This window comes from Nesoenas mayeri (assembly GCF_963082525.1).
Source record: "Nesoenas mayeri genome assembly, chromosome: 2".
NCBI lineage: Eukaryota > Metazoa > Chordata > Aves > Columbiformes > Columbidae > Nesoenas > Nesoenas mayeri.
Window position 1 is genome coordinate 149,359,105 of NC_137543.1, and position 24,135 is coordinate 149,383,239.

General features: G+C 39.7%; 1 protein-coding gene across 8 annotated transcripts in view; it reads right to left on the reverse strand.

The window, feature by feature from the left end:
• The window catches only part of PARD3 (par-3 family cell polarity regulator), a gene marked incomplete at both ends in the record, with an annotated part of 453,991 nt that overhangs the window by 107,424 nt on the left and 322,432 nt on the right, over positions 1 to 24,135 (reverse strand). For 5 of the 8 annotated variants that reach the window (XM_080340305.1, XM_080340302.1, XM_080340301.1 and 2 more), the window contains one exon: positions 8,562 to 8,672. The exons of the other annotated variants lie outside the window; for them this stretch is intronic. In XM_080340305.1, coding sequence (XP_080196431.1) covers positions 8,562 to 8,672 — 111 coding nt within the window. The remainder of the gene's footprint in view (positions 1 to 8,561; positions 8,673 to 24,135) is intronic. 8 annotated transcript variants of the gene reach the window in all.

Sequence of the window (24,135 nt, forward strand, 5' to 3'; positions counted from 1 at the left end):
CATTTTTTCTTCTTTTCCAGCTGGAGAACAACGCCAGAAAGCAGCACTGGTGGGTAACATCTGAAGTTTGCAATCAGATGTGTAAGGAGCAGCTGTTCCCGTATGTGCAAGAAACAAATGACACAAGCATACCATATATCAAATGGTACCATATATCATACCATATATCAAGTCAGTCATTCCCAGATATTGTAGGCGGTAACTGGAGGTCCAGCTACAATACTGTCATCAGTCAGTTGAGCTGAGCCCATCCAGCATCTACGCTCCTCTAGCTGAAGTCTAGTAACAAAAGTGGATATGAAATTCTGCCGCTAGCTCTATTTCAGGTCCATTATTCTGTGTTTCTAGAGTGCTGTGTGTGAAGTAGCCTTATCCTGAAGCTGGAAAATGAAACAGTCTGAAGTAACAAAAAATGCAATGAAAAACCTCACAACAAAGCAACAGATTATGTGAATCTCATACACAGAGATTGAAAGGAAAAGAAAAAAACCCCTACTAGTACAGAATATAGCTTATCAATCAATGTCTTTGCTCAGGACCCACAAATTAGCACCCACAACACCCCTCAGGATTCACTTCTAAAACATTGCTGGGCCACAGTACTGAATGACAGCATAAATCTACAGCATGGCCAGAAATAGAACCAAGCTTCTTACAAACCATTGGAAGGTTTGTTCTAGTAACTGGCTACAAAATAAAAGTTCCAGCTGTGGTTTGGAGTGGGATCCATCTGCCTGTCATGAATATATCATTAGGTGTCTCTCTGGCTACTCAAATACTCACTTCTGTGTCTAAGAATCAGAAAAAAAGAGCATTTTTTTGTGCTTTATCTTACTGTTAGACTCCTGCAGTGCAATCTGGAGGATCTGATGCATTTTCAGTTCTGTTCAGCTCAGCAACAATAAGCTCAGTAAGTTAGTAATTATGGTACAGCCTTTTTGATTCTCAAGTGAGTATTTGCTACAGCAATTCTACGCATATCGTCATAGCTTATGGGTCATGAGAGAACATGCTGCTGTCTTATCCTAAAGTTCTTGGTATTCAAAAGTGAAATACAACATATAAGTACTCTTACTAAATTTCTAAGAATGCTGAACTCATATGATCTACAAGACACCCTAACCAAATTTGTAACTCAGAATATTATAAGGACCATGTAAATGATATTTTTAAATACATGGCAAGGGATTTGGCCAGACCTTGTCCTGTACAGGGTCTTGAATCATTCTAGAGGAGTAACAGAGAAAATACACTTTTAGCATGAAGTCACAAAATTCCCATATTTACAATATGTAGCTAGGGAATGTGAGGACCTTTGTCTAAAAATCTACCACAGCAGCTATCATTGCACAAAAGCTTCAATTTACGTATCTCCCAAAGTCAGTATTTTTATGAAGTGGAACTGGTCTCAAATGTTTTTCCAAAGCTTCTCATGCTTCATTCCTGTGTTCTCTTACAAAAATTACTGCCATTGATTTGTTTCCACGTCCTGCACCCTCATCCATTATGTAAAAAACCACTGCCAAAAACAATGCTACAAATCTCAGTGAAAGTGGAATATCCCTTGACAAGCAGACCCCATCTCAAAATAAGTGAGAATGAGAAACACATTGCTCTGATTTTCTGATTCACGGAGGAATTTTTTCTCTCCTTTCTTGTGTGCCAGCAAGGCAGTGGAAGTTTTATCAGGAAAGATTTTACACAAGTCACTTTAGAAAATATTTACATTAGGAACGTTTACATTAATAATGGATTTAGAGGTAATAGTTCCTGTGAAAGCTGTTAAGTGGCATCAAAACACAGCAGCATCGAAACTAAAGCTGAACTTCTGTGTTATTTTAAAGACACAGATAACACTTAGGCTACGTAAGAAACAAAAATCCTCTCCCTATCACTGTTATGTTTTCTTTTTTCCTAAAAGCAAGATGAAACTGCTTGATGAAAATATTTTGCTTAAGGGGAAAAAGTTGGGGTTTTCCAATAAAAATATTATGGTCTCTCTGGGAAATCTGGACAGACACCAAGAGTGTCCTGCTGTTCAGCCCCCTACCCCATCTGATATTTTAGCAGTTCCAGATGGCCTTTACTACAGGATGACCTCCCCTCTATTCTTTTATTATGACCTTTGGGTCACAAATTATCTATAGGATGCTGCTGTCATTCTGTAAGACACTGTTACACTCTTTCATCTAAAGAATAAAGATGCTTAACATTAAAACTCATTTTTGTTAGGCTGACCTTCCAATGATGATCAAAACAGACAGTTATTCCAATCAATGTCACTGCTGGAGAAAATATGTTTCATTTTTTGCAACACTGACATTAAGAAACTACAGCATGGTTTTAAATCAGATCACTTTTGCAATTCTACTTGGCTGGAGAGCATTGCATGTTATAGTCATTTAAAATACCAAAAATATTGCTGTAATGGCTTTGAGTTACATTGATTAGAAAGATGTGGTGGGTTTGTTTTTTGTAAGCTATTGATGTGGTTTTCATGTATACTTCATTGATAGGATATAATAAAACTTTATGTAGGTCTTATTAATTATTTGTCTTTATCATTATAAATGGAATACACTGAACTTGCATAGGAAAATATAATAAATAGTCTCAATGTACTAAATAAAGTAATAAGGTTAATTTCTTTCCTGCTGTCAGTAAATTCATGTTAGCAGTCTCTCGTCAGCTTGACATCAATTAATGATTTTAATTCCAGACTCTTGTCACAGTACTCACTACCCTTTCGTCTAATTAAAATGGATGATGCATGATGAAGGGAAAACACAAGACTTCTGTTCTTGTTGTAACATTTCTATTCATTAGTATACTTTTACAACAAAGGGCTTGTGGCTTTAATGGCACTAGAGAAAGATGAAGAGAAGTTTATTATATGCTGGAGATAAAGACCCTTATGCCCTTAGGGAACATATAATACAGGAAGCATTTTATGGAATGACTGAATCCTTCAGGAAAAAAATATCAATGTTATTTTAACTACTAATGAACATACAGAATGTTTCGCTCTAAATTTAGGAAAAATCATTACGAGAACAACACCCACTGAAATTGTAGCCTTGTTTACATTCACACAAAAGTTCCTGTCAGCCTATTGATTGATCTCCAAAAGTAACAGCAAATCTGCCAATACAGAGACAAATGCCTGATCCACCTCCCCCAGACGGCATCTGTGCACGATCAAGGTCCCTGGCCATCTCTCCCACTCTTTCTGCCATACTCTGGCAGCTGCAACAGCATCGCCTCCTGCCTACGACCACTGAAAGCTTTTCCCCAGTCCCCATTATAAGCACTTTTCCCCCAGTTGACAGCCACAGCCGTGCCGGGAGCTCCCCCTCCCGGCCCCGCCGCCGGTCCCACCGCATGACCGATGCCAGCACTGGTGACATTTGCGGAGACATGGATAAAAATAACAGCGGAATTATGTAAATGTAATTCCCTTTGTAGCCTAAAGGAACAAAAGGTTATGTTTTCCAACACAGAAAGGGGGGAAATGAGCAAAGCAGCAGGTCTCTTTTCCAGACGATAACTATACACATGTACGTACAAAGCACAGTATTGCTTTGCTGTGTGTTAATCTTCTTCCAACAAGTATAACAGAGATTGGAATCATATGGCTGCTTTTTCAGAGCAAAGGAAGCCCCTGGCTCCGAAAGCCCCCATGGGAATGCTCCGTCATCCTCCCAGCATTTCTGGAGCCTCTGTCATAGCGCTTCCACCAGAGCAGCTCTTAAATTCTCTTCCAAAAGCTTTCTCCTAATCTCCTCAAGACTGATCCTTGCAACATAGGTATTTAACCACCCAATTTTGCACCCATTTCAGTGGAAGCTGAAGAAGAATATAATGCTAAGATTAATACTTCTATGGAGATTTATAGAACATTAATAAAGCTCTTAAGTCAGTGTATTAATGAAAAAGAGAAACTATCCTGTAGACCCTTCTTTCCAGAGGAGGAAGTGCCTCTAGAGGTTGATTAAAGCATAAGCTCTATTTGCCCATTAGCTGGGATCACTTACTCTGAATCACGAGATTACATTAGAATTGCAACTTTCACCTTTTAAGCATTATTTAGTGGTCAACCACGCTGGACACAGCTGAATTTATTGAAAACTTCCCAACGAGGTAAGTTTATTTCATTCTTCTGTTATCTACCACCCAAGTACAAAGAGTAAAGCTGGTTGGGTTGGGTTGCCAGAAGTCAGTTCAAGGCTGAAGACCAAGGGATGGCACGTGTGGCCTTACCAGGTGGGTGTCAAGAACTGCACAAGTTTTTGATTTGTTGAAGATTAATTTTGTCATAAACACAGAGCTGCAGAGGAACAAAAAAAAAAAAAAAAAAAACAAACCAAACCCAAAACAATAAAAAAAGAAATAAAAGAAATCCAAGGAAAAATCCAAGGGTACTAGAACCTGCTGTTAGAAGAATGTCTCTCTTCAGCAAAGGCTATGAATAAAAACAGACAAGAGTAGAATGTTTTCTGAAAAAAAACAGACAAGAGTAGAATGTTTTCTGAAGACTTCTGTCTTCATATCTCCTACGAAAGAGACTACAGAGTCTTGAAGAAGTCAGAAAACATTTCAGGGCAATCAGGTTGCAGGATACCAATGAACACACGGGCTCCATATCGAGAAAACCCTATCCTGGGGGACCCTCGAACACCAGATGCAGAGAGTTTCTAAAGTGGAAATGTCTGTGGGCTTCCAAAGGCTTAGATCCAGTAGCACAGCAGAAGGTGACCATTCATATGAAAACTAACCAGGTTGGAACGCTGATTCCTCTTGGTCATTGATAAAAGTTTCAAAATCTGGTTTTAACTCTATCCTATGTAGCAATGCCAGCATAAGACTACAAGCAGTTCAAATATCTCGGAAAGCTTAAGTTATTCCACTCATGTCCAATCTGCAAAATCCCAGATATTACTCTTAGGAAGATGGGCAAAACTCACGTGCATCAGGAGACTCGGGAACTGATAAAAGACCTTCAATAACAAAAGCAAGAAGGGCCCAGGGCTGTTTTCTCAGCATATCCAAGTAAATGTAGCATGTCAGTGGTACACACTTTTAGTAGCCCCATGATGGGCAGCATGGCAAAGAGGGGGTCCACTTTAGCATATATATAAACAGCTGTGGTCTGGCACAGGAATAGCTAATTGAATTCAGGTCTTATTTGACCTAAGTATAGTCTGGTTTTTAGGAGACATGAGGCCAAATTCAGAAAACCTATTGCTTAGTTTTGCCTTAAGGCTTTGATTGGTACCACTGCTGGGGGAAGCAGCCTTTCTAACAGCACACCAGGGCACATCTGGATTTTCACATCAGTGCTTGGCAGATAGGTAAGATTAATGCAAGCAGACTTATTTTCCTGGATTAAACCAGTAATTAAGAATGGTCACACAGGGACAATGTCTTATGGCCTTGGATGAACTGTTAATCCAACATTTGGAGAATTTACAAATACCAAGCATGTTACAGCAGTTTTGGTAAGAATGGTGGGTCTCCTCAGATGACACTCCTAATTGCTCCAGTATTCTATTTCACTGAAAGCTGCTTGTATTTTCAATGAGATAATTTCATTTTCAGTTCAAAATTACTTTAAGATTGTCAGTAAACATGTACCATATATAGCTTAAGAGATATGCTCCTTAATTAGAAATTATTAGTAGTAATATGTTTATAAAAGGCAATTTCATTCATTTTAATCATGGTAAATTGAAGAACATTAATTTGCTTATTTGTCTTATAATCAATATGAACACTACTTTTCAGATTTTAAAGAAAATACTGTTGTAAGCACAATACTATTAAAATTACCAAGTCAAGGCATAAGAATTCCATAAAATCGTGGGCATGATTGATTTTTTAATGGATGATACACTTGTTCTCTGACCCCCTAAGGATTTTTGCTCCTAGCCTCTCATACATAGTAAATTCATTAAATCCAACCTATTTCCCCAAAGTATTGCATCATTATAGAGGTATATAGTACCAAATACCAAGTAAAATAGAGTAAGTGAATTGTACTGCTAAATACATCAAGGAGGAAAACAGCCACAGAAAACAAAGTTAAAATAGCAGCCATTATGAACCAACACTGACAGTAATATTTTACTCTGTTTCCTAGTAAGCATTTTGAGGGATTGTTCAGTTAATTTGCAAGAGTTCTCTTCATTAAGAGCATGTATCTAACATCATTATTTTGCAGGATCAAAAGGAAACGCTGTGCAATCTAACTGCAAAAATATTTAGTCTCTATGGACCAAATCAATGTCTGAATTTTTCAGAAACAGAAGGAAGCACCTCACACATTTGGTTGCTATTTTATTGTCTTTTATTAGTTGTACATGCCACTGCCCCAAAGAACTCGCATTCTCTTATAGACATAACACAAAGGAAAGCAAATACACTGTTAGGGAAAGAGAATAACAGGAGGAAGAGGACCCGTGTTATGATAACATCAAGCTGTTACGAAGTTCTGGCGCATGCATTTTCTGCAGTTTCAGTGAACACATAAAATTGTTTTTACGACACACGAAGAGTGAGATTCCAGGAAAGATTCAAATTGGTTAGCATAAGTTGACGGACAGGGATAAGGAATTTGCCCCATGCATTGGGGGCTACACAAATAATTTCATAATTCTACCTTGGTACCCAGCGTGACTATTGCAACCTCTCTTACATCACCACATGGACAGTCTGTGCTCTCACCATTCTTACTGAGAGAGACAGAGACACAGAGAGACACAGAGAGAGAACAAAGAGAGAGAAAACATTACTAACTCAAACCTCAAGTCTTTCTTCTTTGAATAAATGCATAGAGCAGATATTCTGGGGACCTAAGGTTACTAAGAAACCCTACATGCGAGGCAATTTTGGGTTCAGCAGTGCATATGAAGCCAGGGATCAGTGCTGTGCACATGTGGCCAAGCTTCCCCCTGCCCTGAGCTGTCTGGAACGACAGAGGCAGCTTCCAACGTCCCTGCAGCCCTGGTGTGAGTTTATCCACAAAGGGGCTGCCCTGCCCATGCGCAAAGGGAACCTGACTGCACAAACCCCTCATTTCCAAAGTCACTTAGTGCCCTTCAGTTCCAGGATCCCCCTTTACCATTTAATCTGAAAGCACATTACTCTTAAAATCAGGAATAGATTTAACGGCTCTGCCTCACTTTTGTTAAAAAGGAGAAAATAAAAAACAGAGCAGAAAAAAATAACAAAGCACTGTGATCCAGCCACGCTCTACTGTGGGAATAGATGGAGAAAGACATGAATAATTTTCACATCCGTTTATGCTAGTATGTCTGTTAAAGAGTAAAACATTTCCCATAATGTAATCCAAACAGATAATCACAAATTTTCTGCAGTTTAACAAGTTAGTGCTGATCTTCATTAACTAATAGATATACACTCCTAGCCTGCCTTAGCTGCAACATAAATCACTCAACCCTAAAAGAATTCAAAGCAAACCATTTCAGGTTTAACTGAGGAGACTACACAAGAGTCACTGTGTCTCTGCTACTGCACTGAGCTGTTAGTGATGAAGCCATCATTTATAAACTTCTGTTTTCACAGAAGACCAAGTTGCATAGAGAAGATGGTTGAAGGGATCAATAGGACTAACTAGTCATAGCTCCTACACAAGGACAACAAAATTTCCCTTCATAGTTCCTGCATCAACCCTCAATTTATGGCTGAGCTATAGCATAATTTTTAGATAAATCATTCCAATTCATAGTTTCCATTCACTGCTAAATGTGCCTGAATCTATTTATCATTCAACATTCAAACTTTGTGATCCTTTAAAGTTTGTCTCCTTGCTGAAGAGATGTCTATTTCAAGAGGTATTCTCTCCATGCGTACCCCAAATACTAGTTAATTTATCCCTAAGCTTTCCAAGATTTTGACTAAATTGATATAACAGATATCAGACTCCAGGCCCCAGATATCTAGGACTACAAAAGACAGGATGAAAAGTAGATTTGAAATATTGAGAAGAGCATATGACATATATATTACATATGTTTTTTATGTTAAGGGAAGCTGACAAGGAAAAATAGAGGTACTCACCACTCATTTTTAAAATTAGCAGTTTAATATACATATCATTTCATAAACAGACTGCATAACACATAAATAGACTGAACTCCAGTGACAAATATACTGGTAAGTATAATTTTAAGGTAGCTTCTAAATATATCAAGGAAAAATCTAGATATGCCAGACTTTGAAGAAAAATACAAAACATACTTCATTCTATATAAATATTTGTTTTCTGAAAATGTCAATAAAATCAGTTATAGAATATATAAAGAAAACATTTCATTTTATTACTTCAGTCTCCTCAATAAGGGAAGGAGCTCTGGGTCTATAAAAGATGCTTAACGCAGCCAAAGATACTAACGTCCAGAATAAATCCAGCTTTGTCTTGTTATGTAAAGTATATAAACATATCAACATTTGGGAAATTTCATCAGTGAAATTCAACTTCAGTTATGTAGTTTAAAAAACAAACTCTCTCTATCAAGGTTTAAGCAAATACTGAAGTCTACCTCTCCTGTTCTTGCTTCATTCGTATTCTCTCCTCTTCTGAAGTAAGAGCTTCCTGCACTTTTATTTTACCAGTTTTCTCACTCTTGTCATCTTTGCGATGTTTGCCAAACCTGTTAATAACACACAAAAAAAGAATCTAACTTGTGAAATGAACAAAACTGTATTTTCCTTTTCCTACGACAGAGTCCTCCAAGAAGGGCTGCTTGGAAACCATGAAGGGGAAGTGCAAACACCTCAGAACCTCAGTTTTTAATATTTTTAGGCTGTCTTTTTTTTTTTTTTTAATAGTTTCTTTTTAAATTTTATTTTTCTTTCACTCCTCTTAATAGTTTATAGAATTCCTCACTAAAGAACAGACCAGAACAATAACAAAAAATAATAGGACCACATTCCTTTTTATTTTTCCAGGATTTTGAGTTCACTGTTCTTAAATACACAAACAATGTTTTAGAATTTACTCAACGCTCTCAATGCCAAAGAACACAACTCAAGTTTACATCAAGTGAAGGCTTTCATACACACAGGAGACGTGTGTGTGACAACTGCCCAACGCGCAGTACCACTCTGCACACCCGCCTCACGAGACCAGTTTCACCACACAGTGGACACCACCCAAAAATGGAAATTTATTCCTTTTCAGCAGCAAGGGTTTTTTTTAAACTTTGTTACTCATGCCTCTTTTCCCCCAAGGGTGTTGCAGAACAAGGTGTGCGAGCGGAGGGCTGAGGGATGGAGCTGGCTGTGCTGCCCCAGATGGAGCAGGATGCTGCCAACCCTGTGGTTGCCTTTCTCATGCCTCATCTTCCCCTCTGCCAGCTACATTTCAAATATTTTACATTATTCCCTATTTGCACATACCACTGTTTTCCTTTAGACTTTCAGGGAGAGCACAGTTTGGCATTTGAGATACTCAATTCTTAGATATTTCAGACCTATTCTGAAATGAATGACTTTCGTATAGAGTGAACTAAACACACACTTAAATATAGCCCTTAAATACATCTAAAGTTTAGATGGCAATTTTCTATTTAAGGCAGAAAGGGTAACACATTTATTAAACAGTATCTTATTATAATGCATACCTATTAAACATGGGATAATTTATCATACCAAAAGTAGCACGAATTTTACTTATTTTTTTAATCAAACACTTAGGTAAGAGCAGACTGACACTTGGGGCACTTCTCACTCAGGTTCACATCAAAGTGAAATGAAACATGCGAAGTCCAGCAATGGTGCAACAGGACAGTCTGAATCCTCAGGAGCACTGAAGTAAAACACGGAGTTCTTAAAACCTTCTTCTGACCCATGAACGTAAACTGATAAAATATTTAGAATCCACCAGGCATTTATAATCTTTTCCCTTTTGTTCCCGTTGATTCTGGCACAAAGTCATTGTGTGGGCTGAGGACGTACCACACAGCAACCATGCAGAAAGACTAATTTCTGGCCACTCACTCAAGAGATATTATTACACCGTGAAAGCATGTTTATGGCTCTTTAGGGCAGTTGTTTAATAACACAACAACACCAAAGTACAGTGTAGGGGTGTGAACACAAACTTTAGAGTGCATGGCTGTTCTCAATAGTTCCCAGACTGCTCATTTCCGAAGTAATTCAAGCATATGAAAACTGAAATTGTTCATTAATAATCATCTGAAAAGGGAAAGGCAGAGGACATGACAGGGTTTAGAACCACAAAATACTATATAAAGTCTCTGCTTTTATAGTATATTATTTGTAAAAGTGACATACTTAAATTCAGTGACTAAAAACACCAGCGTGTATATTTTAAAATGTCCACTTATTTATTAGAGAGTAGTCAAAACCATTATACAAAACATTCACACTCATGACACAAGAGATTCAAATCAAGTTCTGGATGTCGTACACCAGACAAAAGAGAACGGTTAATTTAAAATAGCCCTAAATCCTCTTGACAAGGGAGGAGTTTTGGCAGAAAAACAGTGGAACTGAGCCATTTTACCCTGATACACAGAGCGTGTCGCAGGTGGCAGGGGTATGACTGACACAACACGCAGAGCTGCGAAGAGACACACAACATATGTGGTACTGTAGCACAGCATCTCTGGGATGCCTGTGTTTGCTTCTGTCTCCTGCCCTTCCCTGACCCATTCAAAATGTCAGGCAAAGTAAAGGAACCGAATTCTGGAGTAGCTGGTTTATTTTTGAACAAGAATTAGTGGGTTTAAAACAAAAAATAAAAAGAGATAAAATGGAATTAGTTAGTAGCCATCAGGTTTTGGCAGCAAAACAGAATTTCTACCACTATAAATCAATTCATTGCAAGTATGAGCAGAAATATATTGAAATCAATACCTTACTTAAAAAGATAAAGTACACAGGAAGTTTCTAATAATCCTTGTACGAAATCTAGTAAAAGTCTGGTCAGGCCACATGATTGTGGGGAGAGTACTTCTGATGTTAACACATAATGCAAACCTAGCAAAAATTGATGGTTTGAGTTTCCAGATCCAGTTGTCCGAATGCAGAACACACCACGCTCGTGCTGCATTTCAGCACGGGCAGCGGTGGGCTTCCCGCACAGGCAGCGCGCAGAGCAGCAGGACGGTTCGACTGGGTTTGGTTCATGAGCAAGCTGTGGCAACAACCCTTCTTTTCTTGTCTTTCATGGTTTTCTTCCAGTCATCTGGGAATGAATGCTCCTTCTGCCTTTGGGGACAATCCTGATAAAGTCTCCAGAAGACATCTCTGGTCCTCTCCCAGGCATTTCAAAGGGTGGTCATTTTGTCCTAATTCTGACAGGAGACTTTCCAGTGCCCGTCTCTGACAAGCTCCTGGTCACCCCGGCACTGGACATCCTGGCAGAGGATAAACCACAGTGGTCTTGCAAACTTGCTTTCTCTGGACTTTGTGACCCACAGAGTGATTTATCTGCCATAATCACCACTCCCTGAAATAAGTTCAGCAACATTAACTGCACTATCCCTACATTTGAACCCAGAATAATCAACGTTATCCTCGTCCTCCCTGATTGGAGCTTCATGTTTTTAACAGCATCACCTACACAGATAGCATCTCCATGATACTCATAAGTCATGGAGCTGCAGAACAGTTTGCAAATATGTTGTCCTAAATGATGCTGGCTCTGAACACTTCTGCATACTTTTGGCTAGACCTCTGGGCAAAAATATTTACAAGTTCAAATTTCTCTTTTCCACTGAGAACAGAAGTCTAACAGCATCTCTGTTAAGCTTCAGCTTACAATAGTGGAAGTAACACAAACAAAGGAAAAATATTTTCCTGGCTCCACCAACCACTTGAGAAAGGTGTTTAAAAGAACTGTGATGGGGATACATATGTACGTACACACACCCCCACACATACACCCCTTGTATTTATGTAGGAGAGGTCAACACTCTCCACTCCAAATATCATTCAAAGGGTTTTGGTGAGATTACTCTTGCTAACAGTGAGTGTGCTTGCTATTTATTTCTGTTAAAAGTGTTTGCTTCATGAAGTACGATTTATAGTCATAATGAAACCCATAGCCCAAATCAGCATCCTCTCCACTAAATTTATAACAGACATTTCTAAATTATTTAACATACATATTCAAGCCAAGTTTAATTACAGAAGAGCAATATCCAGCAATAGTAAGGCACACCATTAAAGTGAGCTGTTAAAACTCTCTCAAGTGTATAATGCTATGTACTCTGGTGACTACACTGGTGTCAAGCTATTCAAAATCACCAGTCCTTCTAATTTCCTCAGGTAGATGTCTCCTACTCTGATTCATAAATATTAAATAAAACAGGACACTTAGGAAAAAAAAAAAAAGTATACTGAGAGCACTGAAAGTCAAAGAGTCTGTGCAATATCCTTGCAAAGCACCAAATGCACTTCCCGTAGCCACCTGCACTGTCTTCACAGCAAGTGGCAAAGCCCTTCCCTGCTGCTCCCCAGTGGCCCATGAGCAGTTGTGATAGTCAAAAGAAGCTAAGTCAGGTCCCCAGAATTACTCCCGGTATTTAAAACACCGTAATTTAAATGCATCAGCCCAGGGAAAAGATCTGGCTCACCTTCCCCAAAACGCACCATTTTCACCCCTGTGAAGCTTACTTCTTTAGTGCTCAGGTACCCAAAAGGAAGGGAGATGAAATTAGCATGTTTGTCCCACATATAACCCATGACAACTTTGGAACCTTACTGCTCCCAATACTATCTCTTCCATAAAGCATATATGGAATGTTCTGGCACCCCCACATAATAACTTCCCCAATGAAGTGACTTCTCACTTAATGATAACAAGCCAAGACTGGAAAGTGTCAAAATGCAATTGCTAACGACATTTCCCTTGTAAAACAGCAATCACTGTCTACTTGTCCTGTGTCAGAGAGACTCCAGACCTTTGCAAGGACATGGCCTTGAGGACACTGCCAAGTGATGTGACCTCAGCCCTCAGTGCTCACTTCAGAGAGGCAGGAGCTGCTCTCCGCTGCACGCAGCTGGGGACCGAGTGCCTGAAGCACCTGAACCTGTGATGGTCATTCTCACTGCTGTGAGACTGGCTGCTGGGATACTTGTTGCACTTCTTAAAAATGCAGATGAAATTACAACTTGCCATCTGAAGCAGACATGAGAACTCCACCACTCAGAATCTGTACACCATCAGTGCTCTTTGCATTAGTCAAAAGGAGGACAGTGTTTAAAAAACAAAGGTAAGAACTACTGTTGGAATTAACAAACAAAGCAGTGCAGAAAAGGAACATCTGTGACACTGATGTTCAGACAGCCTGGGAATCTAATTCCAAGCTCCTGTCATTTGCTAAATCCAGTGCCAGCTATTTGCCTGTAAGCTATAAACATCCTACCTAAATCAGTGCATAAGACATCCGTGCACAGACACAAGCTGCCACATGATGTGCACTGAATTGCATACACTACTGCTTCGCAAAGTTAACAGATTAATGACAAAAAAAGTTCTAATGCTAAAGCTACACCAGACAGTGTGGGGCAGCAGAAGCCATAGCAGCCCAACACTGACCTGTGCCTAACAGTTCCCCCACTTTGAATTCTTAGAAGTGGAGCACAGAATATTATTACTCATAGTGGAAAATTAAGAGCAAAAGGAAAGTGCACATTTTCCTCCAAAAATAAAAGAATTATCTTTCTGTTCATAAACATAGACATAGCTTAATACTTCCTGGAGGACACATACTGTATGGTTATAGAATAATCTCGTTACAATAGTAACAACATTTATAAAATAAGGGAATACTACCTCCCGTAACAGCTAGTTTATTCACCAGCTCTCTCATCTAAACCCTGTTATGAAAAGTATAGCTAAAAAGTAGTTTGATTTCATTCTGTAACTACATAAGCAAAAGCTTTAAGAAAAAACTTCTATGACTAATTGAAATACAGGTTGTAAATTAAAAATACCCTGTCTATCCAAGAATGTGAGAAATTGATGAAAGTGAGCAGCTGAAATCTTGTTCACTCTAATTGCCAAGATACTCCAGGGTTCTACTTAATTTATAGCTTCTTAATTCTCTTTTTACATTAAGGGTTAGAGAAAGTTTCAAGATAAGTGTAAATGCTCAAAGTCATATTCACAGATCCACAGACTTAATCCTCAAATTTAGCCAATAATAGCAACCACAGTTAGTGAAGAAATTTAAAAAATGTAAAAGAGGACCATTTTTAAAAAGTATGATCTCTAGAATATAACAGCCAAGTCACATCAGAGGAAAGGACCATCCTCAGTCCCTGTGATACTAGTTTGTCACATTATTATTAATAAAAAGATGAGAACACAGACCTATACACCCAAAGCTTGACCCTGAAATATGAAATCCCATGAACTCTAGATAATCTAATCAAGCTAAAATGCATACCCAAACCTCTCTGTCAGTCCCTAGCTGGCTTACTTTCAAGCTCACTCGCTCGAATGACTGTCATCAACCAGAAGGTGGCCCAATCCAAAGTCGACGGCACTCGGCAGCAAGGCTCTGACTAGCAAGTGCCTGCAGGGGCTTCGGGCCAACGCATCAGAGCAACTTAACAATATGACACTCAACAGAGAAGACAGTGTAGCAGAACATTTGAAGAACAAGCTCAAGCTACAAAATGATGCCATATATATGAAATATGTGAAATGTATACAAAATACACATGTGGACATAAAGAACATGTAAAGACAGAATAGATGAAGAAAGAAGGACGTACAAGTGGTAGCAACAGAAATTTCATATTCACAACTTTTCTCAAAAATAGTTTCAGCTTAAAAGAATGGAGGTCAATGGAGGAGCTTGCTTTAGTTGATGAGGACTGGGTTAAGGAGCAATTAAATAGACTGGACATCCATAAATCCATGGGTCCAGATGGGATGCATCCGCGGGTGCTGAGGGAGCTGGCTGAGGTCATTGCTGGACCGCTCTCCATCATCTTTGCCAAGTCTTGGGAAACGGGAGAGGTGCCCGAGGATTGGAGGAAAGCAAATGTCACTCCAATCTTCAAAAAGGGCAAGAAGGAGGACCCGGGTAACTATAGACCGGTCAGCCTCACCTCTGTCCCTGGGAAAGTAATGGAACAACTTATCCTTGGTGCTATCTCAAGGCATATCAAGGATAAGAAGGTTATTAGGGGCAGTCAGCATGGCTTTACCAAGGGTAGGTCATGCTTGACCAACCTCATAGCCTTTTATGAGAATGTTACAAGGTGGATGGATGATGGCAGAGCCGTGGATGTGGTCTACCTTGACTTCAGTAAAGCCTTTGACACAGTCTCCCACAGCATCCTAGTTGCTAAGTTGCAGAGGTGTGGTCTAGACAATAGAGTAGTGAGGTGGGTTACAAACTGGCTTAAGGAGAGAAGCCAGAGAGTGGTAGTCAATGGTGCGAAGTCTAGTTGGAGACCAGTATCTAGTGGAGTACCTCAGGGGTCAGTACTGGGGCCAGTATTATTCAATATATTCATTAACGACTTAGACGAGGGAATGGAGTGTACTATCAGCAAGTTTGCTGATGACACTAAGCTGGGAGGAGTGGCTGACACGCCAGAAGGCTGTGCTGCCATCCAGCGAGACCTAGACAGGCTGGAGAGTTGGGCGGGGAATAACCTAATGAAATTTAACAAGGAAAAGTGTAGAGTCCTGCATCTGGGCAGGAACAACCCCAGGTTCCAGTATCGGTTGGGAAATTACATATTAGAGAGCAGTGTAGGGGAAAGGGACCTGGGGATCCTGGTGGACAACAGGATGACCATGAGCCAGCACTGTGCCCTTGTGGCCAGGAAGGCCAATGGCATCCTGGGATGTATTAGAAGGGGGGTGGTTAGTAGATCAAGAGAGGTCCTCCTTCCCCTCTACTCTGCCCTGGTGAGACCACATCTGGAATATTGTGTCCAGTTCTGGGCCCCTCAGTTCAAGAAGGACAAGGAACTGCTGGAGAGGGTCCAGCGTAGGGCAACCAAGATGATTAAGGGAGTGGAGCACCTCCCTTATGAGGAAAGGCTGAGGGAGCTGGGTCTCTTTAGTTTGGAGAAGAGGAGACTGAGGGGTGACCTTATTAATGTTTATAAATATATAAAAGATGAGTGCCATGAGGATGGAGCCAGGCTCTTCTCGTTGGCAAACAATGATAGGACAAGGGGCAATGGGATCAAGCTGGAACACAAGAGGTTCCACTTAAATTTGAGAAGAAACTTCTTCTCAGTAAGGGTGACAGAGCACTGGAACAGGCTGCCCAGGGGGGTTGTGGAGTCTCCTTCTCTGGAGACATTCAAGACCCACCTGGACATGTTCCTGTGCAACCTCACTTAGGCGTTCCTGCTCCAGCAGGGGGATTGGACTAGATGATCTTTTGAGGTCCCTTCCAATCCAGAACATACTGTGATACTGTGATACTGTGAATATATATCGGTATCCTTGATATAACAAAAATAATATAAATATAATCTCCTAAATGGATTTTACTCTGATGCGTTACTGATGAGATCATTGTCGTCTGCCAAATCATCCACATATTTCATTAGAATAAAGAGCTATAGAAGAAACATGCATTAGTTGATTAATGAAAAAACACAAAAAATTGATTGAGACAGAAGATCAGTAGCATTAAGTTCCTTAATAGAAAAAAGACCATCATTAAAAATTAACAAATGGTAAGCATCTTGAGCTATTCTATCAGTGCTTTCTGTCTTCAAGGCAAGCTCTTTTCCCCATAGCAGCTAACAGTATTCACACACTCACAACCTAACGCTACTCAAAGGATTTTGCAATTATTCCTCTAATCTTTTTTACCCTGCTGTATCAGCACAATCATAAGATTTATATTGCAAAAGATTATTGTGACACGTGAAAACATTCTGTTCCTAAAATAAAAATTAATAAGCCTAAGCATTCAACAGCACATAAACAAAATCATCCTGCTTAGTGATTACTTCAGGGTTTACAAGCATTCCTTTTAAAAAAATTGTGCAAGTGCTATCTTTAAAAACAAGCTTGCAAGTGCAAACATTTACATATTTGAGATGGATTTCTAGAAATAGCCAGTTATCACATCTAAGTGACCCAGCAGCCACGCTGCCCTGGGATGATACAGAAGCGCAAATGTACAGGGAGCAGGAGCAAGGCATCTCCATGTAGGAGCTTGTGGCCATAGTCAAAATGGACATTTAGAACTTTTTGTTCCCATGGATTTCCTCGCCTATGTTAAAACTGATAAAGCAGCAATTCTGGTGCAACGTTCAGCAAAAAGACCCCTGGCCAGGAGGGTTCCTGGAGAACTCTGTTGACGCCAAACAAGAAAAGGGCATTACAAAAGGACACAAGTAACTCAGGAAAATGGAGAATACCTCTGGAGAGGTACACTTGTACCTCTTCAGAGCAATCAAGTTTGCCTTCAAGCAACAGAGAAACTCAGGTGCTTGGTCATGAACACAGAAATTTAAACCAGTAGAATCAAAGTGGTTATCACTCCAAATTACCAGCCCTCTCTGAAGCCACCACCCTGTGCATGAATACTGTAGAGCACGTGAAGCTCTTCTGTGACATATTCATACATTTCTATCACCATCCAAACATTAAAAACCATTTCTTCAGCACCATTCAGGTGCAGATTCTAGTATATCTCACCAAATTAAGGCTACTCAAAAACAACTGCGAGGACAGGACACAGATCACAATACTTCATGTGCAACATCACTGGTGATCCCCACAACTTCCTGGGAAGAAGTGGAAGCAACATATGGGATCAATAACTGTTTCCAGCCACCGATGCTTAATCTGCCTGTCTTTGTGAGTCAGTATCCCAGCTTTGTAGAAAACGAGTATGATGCCAAACCAAGAGACATGTCATGAGGTTTCATTCAATTATTTTCATAAACAGTTTTGATAACATTTCCTGAAAGGCATGACACAACAGGCAGAATATTATTCACACCAAGCCACTCTCTTTTCACAACTTAAGTATTTGTAATATTTACTTTCATCATAAAATGGTGGAACTTTTAAAAACAGATTTCTTTTACAGAGAGACCATCTGTTTGCAAATTTCTAAACAGAAGATAATCTTCTTGTATCGCTACTCATGATTGCCTAAAGCTATCTGGAGCCATTGACAGCATTAATAAATAAATTAATTAATAAATAAATTATCACAGGAAATAAGACAAAAACTAAGAACTAAGCCAAACTACTGCAGTCAAAAAACAGGCTGAGAAGGTCAGTGGAAGTGGGGATCATTTTAAAGTGATAATATTTGAAAGATAGCATCAAGTCAACAGATTCTTCTGTTGTATGGCTGAATCAGCTCAGTAAGCAATACCACAATGTACTAAAAGTCACCATCAATAACTCATTTTCATAGTGGTCAGCCAAAATCTGTTAAACTGCGGATTGTGGCACCCCTGAAGGAATAAAAAAGAAAGCTTCTGCTCAGATACAAGTATGTTAGCAATCATCAATGATGGGAGCAACCACAGAAGCAGTACATGATATTTTAATGAAAGCATTTTAAAGTTTGCCTGTGTGGCAAAAACTCTTTATTGTTGTGTATTCAAAAAAGAGAGTGGTTATTGAGGACAAAGTTAGTTGCCTCAAGATTAAATCTGATACTCTGTGTGCTATTTGTCAGTGAAGGTAGTAGCTCATACATGTGACACAGTCAAGCTAATTCAGCCTTTTAATAGATAATGTAATTCTAATGGGCAACATATCCTTTCATTACTGTCATTTAATGTACTTAGAAACGCTCCTGTCCCCCCTCTCAGACAAAATTTGCCCATCAAGTCTTCAGTGCCCTGTCAGGTAATTCAGTACTGAGCAGTAAGATGTTAAACAGTAATTGAAAATCTGTAAATACAAATTGCAAAAACATTAAGTCTCACTTGCGAAGTAAAGAGCAGGATCCTGAAAAAGTTTGACTGAAGGCCTCTAGTACGTCAACTCATCTTTCACAGACTACATATATAAAAGCAGACATATCGTCCTTTGCAATACGTAATATCACACACAGAGGGATTAAAAAAAACAATTAAAAAATCCCAAATTCTAAGCATCAGCAACAGCCTAGTATTAACAGGTGCTTGACTATTTTTGAATCTAAAGTGCAATCTAGCTATTCTTCTATAGTGTAAGCAATTTTTCTTTTGGGTGTTGGGGTAAAATGCTCCTTCCCAGTGCGCCGGCTGCCACGACCAGCCGAGCAGCTCTTGTCCAGGTGGTGCTGAGCAGGTCCCAGACCCCAACCCAGTGCTCCCCGCAACAACTGCGGCCCTGCAGCCACGCAGCGAGGTGGGCACACTTCTAGTATTGCATTCGGCACGCTCCACAGATCAATTTAAAAATTGTGGACCAATTTAAGTATTAATAACACTGCTTTGTGTGCCTCTAATTACCAATGTCCACTAAAAGTGCTTAGAGAAAGCGTTTAAACCATGGCTACTCTTCAACATGTTCGCTCCACAACTATACTTCTAATTCCTGTTCTGTTCATTTTAATGCATTATTGTTTCAAAATACAATGCTTCAAAATTGCAAATTACATCTGGCTCAAGGGCTGATTATGAGAAATACTAGCACTTCTGCCTCTGCGTGAATAACTCTGATAATAATGAGAGATTGATTGAGCTCCAAGAAGTCCAAATGATGAGAAGGGTCAATTTGAACATTTCTATTAGCTTCTTTTGTTAAATCTAACACTTTGCCAGGCCAGAGACAAATACTGCATCTGGTTACCATGATTTTTTCCACCCTACAGAAGTATAATTTAGAAAATGGGTACTGGTCTAAAGGCAGACCTTATAAGAAATGCTAATGAAACATAAGGCTCAGGGAAGAGTGGCTGGAAAGCTGCCTGGCAGAAAAAGATCTGGGGGTGTTGATTGACAGCAGCTGAACATGAGCCAGCAGTGTGCCCAGGTGGCCAAAAAGGCCAACAGCATCCTGGCTTGTATCAAGAACAGGGTGGCCAGCAGGACCAGAGAAGTGATTGTGCCACTGGACTCATCACTGGTGAGGCCTCACCTTGAATCCTCTGTTCAGTTTTGGGCCCCTCATGACAAGAAAGACACTGAGGTGCTAGAGAGAGTGCAGAGGAGGGTGATGAAGCTGGTGAGGGGTCTGGAGCAGGAGTGTGATGAGGAGCAGCTGAGGGAACTGGGGCTGTTCAGCCTGGAGAAAAGGAGGCTGAGGGGAGACCTTATCGCTGTCTACAGCTACCTGAAAGGAGGTTGTAGCATGGAGGGCGTTGGTCTCTGCTCCCAAGTAGCAAGTAATAGGACAAGAGGAAATGGCCTCAAGTTGCGCCAGGGGAGGTCCAGATTGGATATTAGGAAAAAATTCTTCACAGAGAGGGTTGTCAGGCATTGGAACAGGCTGCCCAGGGAAGCGGTGGAGTCACCATCCCTGGAGGTGTTTAAAAGGTTTTTAGACGAGGTTCTTAGGGACATGGTTTAGTGCCAACATTAGGTTATGGCTGGACTCAGTGACCCTGAGGGTCTCTTCCAACTGAAATAATTCCGTGATTCTATGATTATATAAAAACCCATCCATTTTATTGGCATTCAAGAAAAAGATTTTTAAAAAGACAAAAGAAAACTTGCAAGGGAAATTTGCTTCAATGCTTTTGTGGCAGAAAAGGAAAAAAACACCTCGGTAACACGAAGAGTCCTCACAACTCCATTTTACAACTTTGCATGTATATATTACGAGCATGGCATGCCTTACGTAAATGTGAGCTACAAGAAAATCAGTGAAGATGCTATCTAAGCACATGCAACAGGCAGAGAAATGAAGACTCAAATGTAATACAGCAGCTAGTTAGACCAAGAAATTGCAGTAACATTATTCCAACAACTTAGACTTGTAGCCTTGCAATTACACTGTATAATATCAGCAAAGGTTAACACAGACACACAAAAAGTTAATCAAACTACTGGCAGTTCATCTGGAACCTTCAAAAGATTAAAACTTCCCTACAGATCTCATTACCCAGAAATGTTAATAAGTCAGTCAGCACTTTCTCTGTCAATTACTGAAAATCTTTGTTGATACACATCTCCTAGAAAATAACCTCTGTGGAGTAAATTAAGCAATGGGTGACGTCTCTATATCTTTAGCTTCATTCACATATTTACACTTATAGGAGGACGGGAAAGCACAGACAATTTCCAGCAGAGCACAACAGACAACACTGTAGGATCAGTGGGACAAGTGTAAAGAAAATGTGCTTAAAACCCAGACAAGCGTGCAGCTGCATTTGCTTCTCAGAGGACTCCTGCATCGCCAACCAGCAACTCCTCTCGCTAAGTTACAGCACCAGACACCAGGGCACTGGTGGCCATGGTCACAGTTTAAGGTCTCCTGTCCCACTCCGGTTCCACATTGCCACCTAAGTCTCTTTAGGGGATAAAAAATTAACTTTAATTAGAAAAAAATAAATAAACAGTGCCAATAGGATAATTTAACAAGGTGCTCTAGAGCACAAGTAAATTAAGCTACATTGAATGGCCTTAAAATGGCATTGTCATAAAAACAGAGGGAAAAAAAATAACAGGTACACTAGTTTGAAAGTTTGCTACAAAAACAGGGCTAAGGCACAAGACTTAGCCCAAGCTGAGCCTCTCGTTAGCATATATTAGCATGCCACTGCTGGCTTCACATACCTTTGGCTATTCTATCAGCTGATATTCTGCCCTGCGGCATGAAAATCTAGTTTACATACACAGAATCTTCTGGGTGGGAAATGAAGAGTGAGACTGCACTGCAGCAGCAGCACCAGAACAAAACAGCTCTGGAGCGGATGCCACAAGACTCAGGTGTGTGACGGCTGGGAGGGCAGTTTGGCAGCGAGTCCCCACAGCAGCTGGCGCAGGGGTTGCCCAGAGCCACCCAGCGTCCTCTACCTGCCAGCAGCCAGAGCTGGGGCTGTCTGCACGGTAACTGCACTTGAAATAACCACGTCACTTGTGATTTACACCGCTGATCATTTCAGGGCTAAGCTGGCAGCAGAAATTTATTTCAGATTGAAAATGTGTAAAAAACAGGACTTGCATGGGACTAATTACAGGCAAGAGATGTGGGGTGGTGGGTTGTTGTTGTGGTTTTATTTTGTTTTTTATTACAGCCACCATATAAATAAGCTCCAGGCACAGAAGATCTCAGACTTGGACCAGCCCCATGCACAGTGACATTTTTGTTCTCATTTGTACATGCTCAGGCACTACAAGAAGTGACTGGGCCTATATTTATTTAGAAACCCAGACAGATGATGTTTAAAATAAACCCAATCTTGACATCAAAGATATCCGCCCCTGAGATGTTCTTCTCCAAACAAGTTCAACTCTGCTCATGCTCGGTGCTGCACACAGTATGCAGCAATTATCACTTACATCTTCCTATTTCTTCTGAATATATAGCAGAACATAAATCTCCAAAAACAAAACAAACCAACCACAAAACACACAACAATGAAAATGGCACTAGCTCTTCACATTTTATTTCTCTTACACAAGCAGTTTTCTTCCTCTGGCAGTTAGAAAAGGCAAACAATTATCAAAGTATTTGGAGCTCCACAGATGATATCAGGACTCCCAGCATTTACAGGTGATAACACTGTTGGAATCATTACCTGCTCAGCAACATGAGAGAAAAGAAATACTTCAGGTGTAACGCTACACCTGAAACTCCTGCTTGTGGCAGCATGTTGTGCTCTGAATTTCAGGGTTTTAGCACTACAGGTTAAAGACAAAGATAGTATCTATAATAACATTGTGAAATATTTGAGATTTATTTGTGGTTGGTTGCTGATGAATAGTGTAATAGCAATTCAGCTTGCATTCTAAATACTGCTGGCACACCTGATGTTGCATATGCTAGAAGCACTTACAATTCATATAAAAATATACTAGTTTCATTACTGTGGTACTCAAAAATGCTGATACAGCTAAGATTCTAGATGTATTTTTGTTATTAAATCCTCTTTTTTTTCAGGACTTTTAGAGCTAATCCATAAACTTTGGTTTTGATTAGACATTTTCTTATTAAGTACTGACTACAACAGCATAGCAGAAAAAAAGAAATCTACATATATTTTCAGTCATCCATTCACCTTCAAACTAAACTCAACAGCAGCATCTGGAAGCAGTAGATAGCTTATGTTTTTAGCATACAAATATTTTGTATTTCTACATCACAGGAAACACCACAGGACTTCAAAGCCCTTGGAGACAGCAGCATGGACAAGGTACTATCCCATTCTTGAAATGAGGGAACAGTTCCTCTTGAAAGCTTCAGCAACTTGCTAAAGTCCTGGAGCTTTTTGTATTGCAAGCACAAACAACATACTGTCTGCAGATTCCATTGACAAAGCCAGGTCTATGAAGTTAATATATCTACAAAACTAGTTCTAACAGAGAATTTCGCTACCAATACAGCGCTACCAACATACTTTCAATGTATAATACAAACTCTTTAAAACAGCTGTATCAATAGTATTCTATATTTGTTGAAAAGAGTTAAGACCACCAAGCAGTTCCATGAAACCATACTAAGTTCTTTTTCCTTTTAGGACTCAGAGCTACAAGACTGACATTAAAAAAAATGTCCGGAAGAAAAGTGTTAACATTTGTAGAAACTATGAATTTATCTTTTGCAGAAGCAAACATTTCAAAATTTACTGTTAATCACATCATCAGCTGTCCCAAACATACGCTGTAAAGCTAGTTCATTAAATGAATGCATTCCAGCAGGGTCTATTTTACAAACATCTACAGCCTTTTCTTGCACTCCTGCTTATTGTAAGTTTGCACAGAAGCAGTAAAAGTTAATGTGCAGTGGAATACTACATTAACTACTGAAATGTTATTGCACATCAAAAAGGTTTAGTGCAACTCTGCAAACATGCTTACCTGAGTGCCATAAAATACTGACATAATGAGTCAGACGTACTGCAGCGCATTGCAATCAGGTGTTCGCACTGGTAATGTAAAAGCAGCTCCTGGATACAAAAGTCATTCTACACAATGTCTAAAAGACATTTTTGTATATGATATACTACAAATTTTGTTAGTATTTTGGAATTACGT